General features: G+C 48.4%; 1 protein-coding gene across 8 annotated transcripts in view; it reads left to right on the forward strand.

The window, feature by feature from the left end:
• The window catches only part of DGKG (diacylglycerol kinase gamma), a 213,062-nt gene that overhangs the window by 91,680 nt on the left and 109,220 nt on the right, over positions 1–12,162 (forward strand). For 6 of the 8 annotated variants that reach the window (XM_060639467.2, XM_060639458.1, XM_060639460.1 and 3 more), the window contains 6 exons: positions 267–383; positions 1,379–1,471; positions 3,221–3,280; positions 5,696–5,775; positions 6,921–6,995; positions 9,736–9,821. In XM_060639467.2, the coding sequence (XP_060495450.1) occupies positions 267–383; positions 1,379–1,471; positions 3,221–3,280; positions 5,696–5,775; positions 6,921–6,995; positions 9,736–9,821 (511 nt within the window). The remainder of the gene's footprint in view (positions 1–266; positions 384–1,378; positions 1,472–3,220; positions 3,281–5,695; positions 5,776–6,920; positions 6,996–9,735; positions 9,822–12,162) is intronic. The other 2 variants (XM_060639465.2, XM_060639466.1) reach the window with 2 other exon arrangements.

Here is a 12,162-nt window from a genome sequence, read left to right on the forward strand (position 1 = left end):
AGGCTAGCCTACCAGGGTGAATGAGCTATTCAAAGTGCAGGCCAGGTGCTTTTTGTCTACTTTGATTAGGATGATGGTTGTTAGGCAGGGAGGGACCACGTCAGTGCACTTCAGCAGAGCAGCCCCATATCCACTAAGTGCATCCACTGAAGGGAAAGCAACCCCTCCGCCCTGTCCCCACTCCTCCCAGACCCTTCTCCTCAGGCTCAGGGCCCAGGGATGTGGCTCTGCAGCCTTCCCTGGTATCCTTCCCTTCCCTCCTGCAGGTGATGCAGCACGCGTGGGTGGAAGGGAACTCTTCTGTCAAGTGTGACCGGTGCCACAAAAGTATCAAGTGCTACCAGAGCGTCACCGCGCGGCACTGCGTGTGGTGCCGGATGACGGTGGGTTGGCGAGCAGGGTGGCCCTGTTTCTTTCCAGTGTGTTTTTGCTCAAGCCGCAGCCAGGGAGCAGTGGACATCCCACCAGAGGGCATGAGCAGAGCTAGGGGAGCAAGACTGGGGGCCCAGAGCCCCAGTTCAATGCTCTAACAGTGCCTCCAGTGAATCACCAAGCTTCCCAGAGAGAGGCCAGACCCAGAACCAGGGAAGCGAAAGCTGCTTAGGAAGAAGCAGGCAGCTGTGAGCAGCAAGCCAGACCATTAACATTTTCCTCTGGGTGTCATCTGGGGCTGGAAGCACAGAGTAGGGGTGGAATGAGACAGCAGGGCCCCTGCTCCTCAAGACATCAGAGAATGGCACACTCCTTACAGCAGCCCCACTGCTGGGGCCACGGTCCTGCACCTGCTTCTGCCGGTCACAATTGTCCGCAAACTTCTGGGCACCTGGAGCTGCCCAAGCTGCCCGACCTGCCCGCCAAAGCAAACTCTGTGCCATGTCTTGTCCCCTTGACCAGGTATCAGCCTCAAAAAGGATGTGCCTCCAAACCAGACTGCAGATCTCTTAAAATACACAGGTTGAATCTTGGGTTTTACTTCCAGGCTCCTGGGAGTTTGTTCAGTAAGATCTCCTTCCTTACAGAGTCTCAGAGCCTGGGGAGCAAATGTCCAAGGAGGGTTCTGAAATCCACACAGTGTTGCCCTGCTGAAGGGTCACAGGCCTGCCCATGACCATTTCACTCCAGCAGTCGTGGATAACACTTGGTCTTCTTTCTCTGCCTGTAGCCAGCTTGGCACCCCTAGCCACACACCACACACACACACACACACACACACACACACACACACACACACACACACACACCTATACTGCCAAAGCCAGCAGTGCATAAGGATTTGGGGGAGTGTTGCATAACTGCCTCCCCAGCAAACCTCTGAACCCTCACCCTTGACATTTCCTTGATCACTTTCATTCACTCTCATCTTCATTGTCCCCTCTAGTTTCACCGCAAATGTGAATTATCAACGTTGTGTGATGGTGGGGAACTGAGAGACCATATTTTGCTGCCCACTTCAATATGCCCTGTCACCCGGGTAAGTGTTGCTGCCCCAGCAGGTTTCTCTGGGTTCACATTTCAGATGTAGGTGGCATTCAGGTGGGTCGCATCCCTCCGAGGGCTTCCTCCCAACTCCTAGGGTCTGTGTTTTCACTACAAGTTTGAAAGGTCATTGCCACAGTCATCAGATTATGAGAGAAAACTCCTCTGACTGGTTCCAAGCAACTTGGCCACCTAGAATGCTCTGAAATGGCCCATCAAGGGAAGCGCATGCATTCTAAGCACCTCTCCAGCAGAGCACAGTTACAGGACTTTCTGCCACCACCTGCACATGGCGAGGCCTCCTGGGTCCCCCTTGTCCCTGTCAGCCTGTCTCTTATGTCTAAACGTGGAAATTCCTCTGCCTTGAGGATTCCTACTTGGGGGGCCCAACCCTGTTTGGAGATGAAAGCAGGAAAATTCAAGTCCACTTATCTCCATCTGAAACTTTGTCTCTTATGTTGAAGACTCCTCTTTCTAAACCAAACCCCAAACACCTTAACTGTCCCCTTCTGTCTTGAAGATGTTGCCGAGGCTCACCGATCCCTCATATTTCATCCCTGACTTGACTTGCTACTCCTTTTTCATTAAAAGGCTGAAGGAAAAACACCACTTTGGAAAACCAGTTGGCAGTATCTTATAGGTTGGAAATACACAAACTCTGTGACCCAACACGTCCTCCTGTGTATCTGCCTGAGAAATGTGCGCATTTAGGGGCACCTAGGTGGCTCAGTTGGTTAAGCGTCCAACTCTTGATTTTGGCTCAGGTCATGATCTCATGGTCATGAGATCAAGCCCCTGGTCAGGCTCGGTGCTGGTTTGGAGCCTACCCGGGATTCTCTCTCCTTCTTCTGCCCTTCCTCCACCCAATTGCACCACTTGGTCGAAGAAAGGGAGGAAGGAAGAACGGAAGATGAGCATTTATTCCACCAAAAGACCTGCACAAGAATGTTCATATTGGTTTTGTTCGTAACAGTCAAAAACTAGAAACCATCTAAATGACTGCTGACAGAGGGGTTTGAGGCATATCGGTGTAATGGAATACTGCATTGCAGTGGGGAAGAGCTCTGCTGAGCTGCAAAAACATGGATAATCTCAAAGATACAATGCTGAACAAAAGAGGCTAGACTCAAAAAAAGACACTCCCTAGGATTTCATTTATGAAATTTAAAAGGCAGGAGTGATGCCTGAAGAGGCAGTAGTTATCAAGGCATGTAAGGATGCAGAAATTCATCAAGCCGGAGATTTAGATTGGAACATTTTACTATATCATACGAAATAAACCTCCATAAAATAAATAATAAACACTGAAGAAAACAAACAAAAAAAAAAACCAGGATATACAAAACTAAGCAAAACAACTTACTTCAGTATCACATCAGTTAGATAGTGCTGAGCAGAGAAGCCAGATCTAAGACCTTGCTTCCCAGAGCTCAAGCGTCTAAATCAACAAAGTAGATTTCTGCCAATTTCAGCGTTTCTTCTCCCTAGGTCTGTTCCAGTGTTTTGAAGTTAAAGTCAGAACAAACGATGATAGAGGCCTGGGGAGTCTTAGAGAATCCCGTAGGGAAGCATTTCTTTTTTTTCGATCCAAAGCCCTGTTTTGAAAAACTCCTCCCTACTCTATACTGGTTTTGTATTCTCTCTTTATATTAACTATTTGTTTTTCTTCTGATCACTTTTTTTTTATATTTGACTTTTTTTTTTTTTTTTTTTCAAAATGTGTTTGTCTTTCCTCTCATCACAGGACAGGCAAGGTGGGAAGTCTGATGGCAGCGTGTCAGCCAAGGGTGAACTTGTGATGCAGGTACCTCCACAAGCCTCAAGTCCCATCTCTCATTCTGAGTGGGTTCAAGGCTGTTGGGGAGATGGGGGAGGACAGGGTTTGCATTCTAGAGAAATATATCTCAACATTTGCTTTCTCATCTGATCTATTACATCACACAGCAGGACACTTTATTTCCAGCTTCTGTAAATATCTTTGAGTACCATACTGTTGGCAAGTGGTGAAAAGGGGAGGTTGGTTGATCCTACTGCTGGTCAAATAAATTTTATCACCCTTTTAGGAACAAGTTACATAAAACTTCAATATGCACACCTCAATACTAACAGCAGTGTGGACCAAGAAATATACAGTGGGTTTTCCAAGACTTTCAAGCTGTGTCTAGAATGTGATCTGCCAAGACAAAGTTAACCAGATTCAGAAGATCTTCTTTATCCTTGAAAAGGGAGGGGCGTAGCAATCCCTGCACCGCCCACCTCCTAGAGATGCTCTAAGATTAAATGAGAACATGCAGATTCATGTGTCTTGAAAATTAAAAGATAAACAATAATGATGGAGAAACTTTAATAAATGGGAGAGCTGTAGATGCCTAGAAAGGCAGAAAGGCAGCTGGAGTGCATGCACACGCACACACACACACACACACACACACACACACACAATGCAGGTAAGCCAGTTGTTTACAGCTGGCGTCCATCTCGTTACCCTGCATCTGCTTTGATTGGGAATGCCCATGCTGTACAAGTTGTTAAGTATTTTGAATATCATCCCCGGAGGTAAAGAATTACTCCTCAGGCTCCAAGATGCTTCTGGGTATCATACAGTCACCTGGGCAGATGATAAGATTCTTAAAAATCCTAAGAATGCTACTGTCCATTTGAAACAACATGGTGCTGTGTTTGCTGAAATTTTAGCTTGAGATCTGGAAAAGTAGACATCACACGTTGAATATGGAATATGGCTACATCTCCATATCAGTCTGTCCTTCAGCTGAATCCACAAACGTTTATTAAGTACCCATTCCCATATCTGGTGTCATGGGGAGCTTGGTGGGAGGGTTATACACACACACACACCCTGCTCCTGAGACATTTCAAATCCAGTTGATATTTTGAGACATTTACCTAAGAAAACATGAAACAAAACCCATGTGAATGGGCAACAAGAGAAGCCCAGATGATACTACATACTTCAAGTGCAATGGTTTCAGTTGCAATGATCGAGGAAAGCTTCATAGAGGAAGTAGCTCTTGAATTGGGCCCCGAGAATGAAAAGTTCTTTTTAAGAAGGAAGTGGGCTCTTCGGGACACCAAGGAGGAGGAGAAACCAGAGTGAGCAGCCCCACAGAGTGGGAAGTCAGGAGATACACTCACTCGAGGATAAAAGCCAGGCTTGGCTGGGACACAGCTGAGGGTTATAGGGGGCAACAGTAGATTGGGGCTATGCTGAAATGTCTTGGATGCCGGGTTGGGAAATTTGGATTATATCCTCTGGGAAACAAGGTGTCATTAAAGGTTTCCGAGCAGGAGTGGCATGACTGATGGCCCAGGAAAGAAACCACGTATGGGACTTACCTGAGATGGGAAAGGTCTGGGCTGGGTAGGTACCATGGCAGCTGTCAGAGATAAAAGGACAGCCAGGGAAATAATTGGCAGGGCAGGGTCTTCCCTAGATGACTAGATTAATGAAAATAGTATGTTTAAGAGAAACAGTGAGCCAGGAGAGAGGACTAGTTCTGTGGGGAAGAAAGATAGGTCAGGTTCCGGCATGTGAGTTTGCAGTGATGGTGAGACATTTGGTTGAAGGTACCCATTGGACAGTAGGAAATGTAGAACTAGGGCTCAAGAGGAAAACTGGGGCTGGGAATGTGGATTTGGAAGGTGCTGGTGGAAATGATGGTTAATTTCATGAGTGTTATTTGATTGATGTATAGGACCAGAGGACCACAACTTCTAAAATTATATTCAGTTGTATCCATCACAAAATATAATCTTGTGCTTGTAGGGCGCCTGGCTGGCTCAGTCAGTGAAGTGTGAGACTCTTGATCTCAGGGTTGTGATTTCAAGCCCCACATTAGGCATAGAGCCTACTTAAAAAATAAATTAAAAAAATATATATATATAATCTTGTGTTTATAGCCACAATACCATTCATCGTTCAATGATCTGAAATTACAGTGCCATTGCCACATCTCTGATCCCAGCCTCAAACTCTTGTCGCCATTAACACTACTTAAGGCTACTCGAGTCAAAGACACTTAACTGCTTCACCCCTCAGAAAACTCAGCCACTGGACAAAGACCTACCTCCCAACTACCTCTCCTCCATGCTGGAAGTGCTTCCCATCCACCTTTCCTGGAAGCCATCTTAGCGTCAACTCTCCTCTCATTCATCCTACTGGCTGAAAAAGAGCTAATTTCTTTTTCTTTTACCTTTTAAGTATAAGATCATCCCCACCCCGGGTACCCACCCCCTGCTGGTCTTGGTGAACCCCAAGAGTGGAGGGAGACAAGGAGAAAGGTATGTTCTCTTCTTTTTCAAAATGGAGAGGCTGAGACCACCTCACTCAGGGTTTTTCTTCCCCTCAACAGGGTGGACTGCAGAGACCGGCAGATCTGGGTTTCAGTCCCAGCCCTACCACTTACCACTTTATGACCTGGTTCAACTGACTGCTTAACATCCCTGTGCCTTGGTTCCCTCCTCTGTAACTGGAGATAATAATTTCTCCTGTCATAGCTGCATTGTGAGGATTAAAGTAGACATATGCTTGGCCGAGGGCCCATCACAGCCATTATCATGGCTCCCAGGGTCGGACCAAGTTCTGAGACGCCTGTTTCCTTCTCAGCCTCCCAGGTCCTTTCTTGATTTAAGAGGTGGGGCGGGACTCCCTTGACTGGGACCTCCTGGCCTGTCCATCTCCTGAGAAAACAGGGCACCACCTCATCAGTGAAGAAAATGCCCAGTCTCCTGGAAGCACTAAGGGAGTGAGAGGAGAGAGGGAAAAGGGGCAAGGCAGCTCTGACACCCTGTCCTGTTCAGCTCAAGATGATGGACAGACAATGCAGTGATCTGGAATCCAGGTTTACAAAAACAATAAGTAGGGTTGAAGCAAGAACTGTGAGAACCCCTACCTAGTCCAAGGAGCAAGGCACCTGCTGAGCTGACCTGATTCGCTGCAACCTTGACACCCAGCCCAGAGGTGGTCACTGTCCCTGCCCCTAGCCTTTCCCTGCCCAGCCCCACCTCCTGCATGTCCTCCTGATCCGAAGATTTGGGGGAGCTTTCCATAGAGAGTTCCTTGATACCCCTGTGTAGTCCACAAAGAGCAGAATCACACTACCTAGAACATCCAGAATGTTTGGGAGAAGGATAAAGCTTTAAGAAGAATAGAGGTTTTATTCTCGGCAAGAGGTCCGGGGTTGAATGCTACGATCTTGCGTGGTGGGGAGGCCTTGAGCCAAGGCGTGAGAATGTGGATGATGCTGGCTGGACCTGGGACTTCAGGGTCTGCAGGGCCTATATGCAGTCTTCTCCCCTCTTGGGTTTAAGTGGACCTAGATTCCCACCACGGGTGGGCTCCAGAGGTGTTTGCCCTACTGTGACTTCTCACAATGACATTCTTCTTCTCTGTTTCTCTTTCCCTCTTTCTTTTTTTTTTCCCATAGAATCCTTCGGAAATTCCACTATCTGCTCAACCCCAAACAAGTTTTCAACCTGGACAATGGGGGGCCCACTCCAGGGTATGGAGAAGCAATCTTCTTATCTCTCCTCCTCCACCCTTCATTTCTGAAGAAGATACCTATCTTTGGTCACCCTTTGTGTCTCTTTCATCTGTGGACTTATCCTTCCTGCCATTTTACCCTTTTCATCTTCTTTTCCTCCCACCTACTCTTACTTGCTCCTGGAGATACTCAGGAACACCCCTTATGGCTAAGTCTGGGAAGTCGCCTCCTTTTACTCCACCCCGGAGAAAAGTTGTTTCTGTAAAAGAGAAAAAAGCACATATGCCATTCATTTGATTGACAGAAAGAGCGGGCTGGTGAATTATGTTAACTTATCTGCAAGGCTGTGTTAGCTGGTGTCTTCATACTGAGTCATCAGGGAGGGGGAAAGAGTTTTCCTGTCACTGTCAGCAGCTCAGAAATCCATACTGCTGACTCAGAGTTCTGCTGCAAGTTCTGTTGGGGGAGCATTTTAGGATCAGGGCAATTAGTTATTCAGTGAAATCACTTTTTTTCCAGGATTATCCAGTTTAGAGGTTGTTAAGCTGCCCCTGGCCCTTCTCCCGCAATGTGTCTCTTGGCTGTTTCACTGCCCAGCAGAGCGGGAGAGTGATAAGAGGAGGCAGGCAGCCTGAGTGCAGCTCTGGTGGGAGGAGCTGGGCCTAGTGTCAGCACGGATGTGATGGCTGCGGTCCCTGTAATCAGAGGCCCCTCCGGCCTGGGGCTGGAAGGCACCCAGACAGGGCTTCTTCCCAGACAGAGCTGGTGCGCTAGAGACATCTGCTGGCCAGCCGGAGCCTGTCTCCATGCCAGGTGCTCAGATCTGTACAGGCCGGGCTGGGCTTCCCAGAAGACAGCTGCTTTGCCCAGCCTCCTAACCTGCGTTTCCACTCACAGTTCGGCAAGACCCTCAGTGGGTGGGGGCGGGGAGGGACTATAAAAAGGGACTGTGTCCCTGTCTTCAGTTGTTTGCCACAAAGCTGTTATTTATATGGCTGTGATGGGGCAATACCCAGTTAAAAGAGGGAAAGTAACATGAATTCAAGTGCAGCACGTCAGCCATGACTTACCTGCAAAACTAATTGCAAAACAGGGCCCACCTATGCTGCTCTGGGTGCCATCATAGTCACTGCGATTGCAGTTACTGACCTGTGACTGAAGGGCAGCCTGCAAGTACCTTTACCAGCCCCCTCTCTTTTAGGGCATTGTGATGCTTGAATGCAGTACTCTAGCTTCACCTCATCCACCCTAAATTGCTTTTGCCCCTCATGACAAACCCGGTGGCTACTTCCAGGGCTGCTGTGCCCTGAGTGTCTTTGCTGTGTCAGTCTGTCACCAGGCAGGCTGTTTAACTGAAAGGAGCCTCCGTCCAGAATTCGTTTCCTAAAGGAGAGCAGAGTTGTGCAAGGGATGGGGAGGGGAGGAAATGTTGATTCGTCCACAGACGCATCAGTGACTCAGAAAGCCAGGGGTCTTTTCAGACCGCCAGGCCGGGCAAAAGGGGAACCTCTGATCTTCAGTTCCCGAGTCCCACCCCGGTGTGCTCACAGGTGACACTTGTTCTAAAGCAAAGATTTTGTGCCTTTTTGTGCCAGAAACCCATCTGGCAGTTTGATGAAGCCAATGGACCTCTTCTCCGAATACTTGTTAGGGTATAAAATGAAACGTAGAGGATTGCCAGGGAAACTAATGCTACTGAAAAGACAGTCATCAAAATTATTAAAAACACAAGTATGTGACATGGGAACATATGTGATCTACTAACACATTTTTGGCAAGATCCAGAGACCGGTCTAATAACTATTATTAATTAAAAGCAGAGATGAGCATAAGTGATAGTAGGGGGCAGCTGCCACAACTGTGATAAAACATTAAAATACCTGTGGTTTTGACTTTCTAACAAAGTCGCAGGTAGTGTTAATACCTCTGTGATTTGTTGGCCACTTTCATAATTGAAGGAGAGGCTAAATCTCAGGGCTTAGGAAAGGTAAGAGTGTAACATTTTCTCCTCCATGTTCGTGGCACTCTGGTTTCTATCTACAGACCTCTGGGCCCCAGGTAAAGAGCCCTGCTCTAGGGGCGCCCGGGTGGCTCAGTCGGTTAAGCGTCCAACTTTGGCTCAGGTCGTGATCTCATGGTTTGTGAGTGCAAGCCCCATATCAGGCTCTGCTGACAGCACAGGGCCCGCTTTGGATCCTCTGGTTCCTTCTCTCTCTGCCCCTCCCTTGCACTTTCCCTCTCTCTCAAAAATAAATTAACATAAAAAAAAGAGCCCTACTCTAAAAGGTGAAGGCCTCGGAAGGATGGTGCTCACTCCCCTTGGGTCCGGGCCCTCAGGACAGTGGGCTGAATATCTACTGGTTCAGGGCACCTGAATTAGAGGACAGTTTGTGAGGACAGAACAGGCAGGAAAGCCAGAGAGGAGTCCAATCGTTGGGGGTCGGTTGTATTGGTGCCCAAATAAGCAAACTATGGCTGCCTCTGCACAAATAGTAAAGACTTTCTAGAAAACCAATTTGTTTGTGTTGAATGTTGAGTCACATTCTCCTTATACAAGGACGGCTCCCCAGGATTCTTCTCTATGTGGTACTGCTTCCCTTGTAAGTTCTGGTTTTAGAATGCTAAGTGACCCTTTCAACCCCAAAAGGAATCAGGGCCGTAACATACTCCCAGGGAACAGGGGAGACCCTGACTCAAGCAGTGTCAAATGTCCACCACAACCTAGTAAATAAGACCGCTTTGGCCTTTTACTTCCCAGGTTGAACTTTTTCCGTGATACTCCAGACTTCCGTGTTTTAGCCTGTGGAGGAGATGGGACAGTTGGCTGGATTCTGGATTGCATTGGTAAGAAAGGGCTGGGAGGGGCTTTAGAGTTTATTTATTGTAGGCATGTTTAAAGTCAGAGGAAGGTAATACACAGGAAAGAGAAACGGAGCCATGTCTGGTTCATCCTTGTTTCCACTCTTGGACCATTGCTTGACTACAGTGCTTGACCATTGTATCTACCTTGGGTGAAAAAAAGAAATGGAAGGACAAGTACAGATTAACTGTTTAGTTTCAGGTCTTGCCTCATAAACATGGCTGGGGTTTGGACGGTGGTAGGACAGGCCAAATTGGGGAGCTGGTAGGGGGAGAGGGAGGGCAGGACTAGGTCTCCAAGCAGACCCGGGTTAGTGGATAAAGGCCAGAGAATCAAGCATAGGTGCATAGCCTGGCCAAATCACCTTGAGCTGAGCACGTGCAGCCTGAGTCCAGAAAGCATGTCTAGAAAGTGCAGATCAGTACAAGCAAAGAAAGGTCATACTGGGCTGTGTCCAATATGCTTAGATTAGAAGGGCAGTGGGGAGGGCCCAGGCTGGGAATCCGGAGGCCTGGGTTTCAGTCCAGCTCTGCCTGGATCTGTGGGTCCGTGGACATCTCATCCTCTGCAGATGATGGGGGCTAACTGTGGAATTGTCTGTCACTCCTTCCACAAATACTGCCTATGCACCTCCATGTACCATGCTCTGTCCAGGCCCTGGAGATGCAACAGTGAACAAACAGATGGAAATCCCACCCTTGCGGAGCTTCCTTTCTAGATGGAAGAGACAGGCAATAAGCAAACAAACAAACAAAAACCAAAACACAAGAGAAACATACAGCATGCAGAAGGTGATAAAAACACAGCAGGGATGGGGCAAGGAGCCCAGCGGGGGTAAGGTTGGGGGTGGTCTACGATCTAAGACTGAGTGTTTGGGGAAGACATCACATAGCAGATGATGTTTGCATGGAAACCTGGAGGAGAGGTGAGCCATGCAGATACTTGAGGAAATAGCAGTGCCTGCAGGAGGAACAGCAAATACAAAGGCCCTGAGGTAGGAGCAAAGCCAGGCTGCTGAAGGCAGCAGGACTGCAGAGCGTGCTTGGAACGGAGCGTGTGAGGGAAGAATGGCAGAGGATGAAACTGGGATAGCACAGGGCCAGGTCACTAGGACGTGGAGGGCAGTAAACAGAATACGGCTTTCATACCAGAAATGTCCCAAGATGCTGGACGGTTTCGAGCAAAAGTACACAGCGGGTCGTGAGAAAAGGGCAGAAGCAGGGAGACCTGCAGGAGGCACCTGCAGCAACCCAAGTGAGAAGTGACCAAGGCTTGGACAACAGGAGACACAGAGGAAGTGGTGAGGAGTGGTCGGCTGGCTTCTGGATAGCATTGGAAGATGGAGCCATCAGGATGAGAGGAAGAGAGGAGTCAGGGATGGGCATGGGTAGACCCTGACTGGGGCAGGGAAGGCTGTGCCTCTGGGGGTCGTAAGCAGACCACCAGGAAGGGTGGGACCACACCCGGCCCACCTGCTGCCTTATGCTCCCCACAGGGGCTTCAGTTTCCATGGACACAACCCTGCCAAACAGGCACCCACGCTCTCCTGTCACCTCCGGCTCTGGAGTTGTTTGTGGGAGTGGGGAAGCATCCTCTGGGAGCCAAGGATGGAAAAGCTGATCAGCAAAGGGTGGATGGCCACAGTCCTGGGAGCCGCTCACATGGTTCCCTCTCCATCACGAAGGAGAATGTAGGCTTTGGTGACTTTATAAAATTCATCTGTCTTCACCGTCTCTTCACCATCTCATCACTGTCTTTTCTAGCTATTCCTATGAGATACACGGGGGAAAGTCTATGCCCAAAACTGGAAGAAGAAAGGTCATGTAACAGGCTGGCAACCTGAAGAGAAGAAACAGTCATGGAGGGAATAACTGCATGATGCTCATTCATTCATTCATTCAGGAATGTTAAATTACTTATTTAGTGCCTTCTGCCACCCTTTGTTGGTCCTCCCATTGATCTGTTTATAGCCAGAGTGGTCTTTCCTGAATGTCAGTGGGTTCATGATGTGTGTAAAGCACATCAGTGTCTTCCCAATACTCTTAGGATAAGGAAAAAAACCTTTCAAATGGTCTATAAGGTCCTCGTGCTGCAGCAGCTGCTTACTTCCAGCCTTACTTCCTACCTCCATTCTTCTCTCTCTGGACTCCAGCCACTCAGTCCCTCTCTCGGACCCTTGAATATACCGGTCTCCCTTCTACCACAGGGCCTTTGCATAAGTGGTTCCTCCTGTCTGGTATGCTCCCTGGCCATTCCTTGGTCAACTTCTACTTCAGATCTCAGCCAAAGTGTAGCTTCCTCAGAGTATCCAACCTCAGTCACCTT

Source organism: Panthera onca, chromosome C2, assembly GCF_046562875.1.
Source record: "Panthera onca isolate mPanOnc1 chromosome C2, mPanOnc1 haplotype 2, whole genome shotgun sequence".
Classification (NCBI taxonomy): Eukaryota; Metazoa; Chordata; class Mammalia; order Carnivora; family Felidae; genus Panthera; species Panthera onca.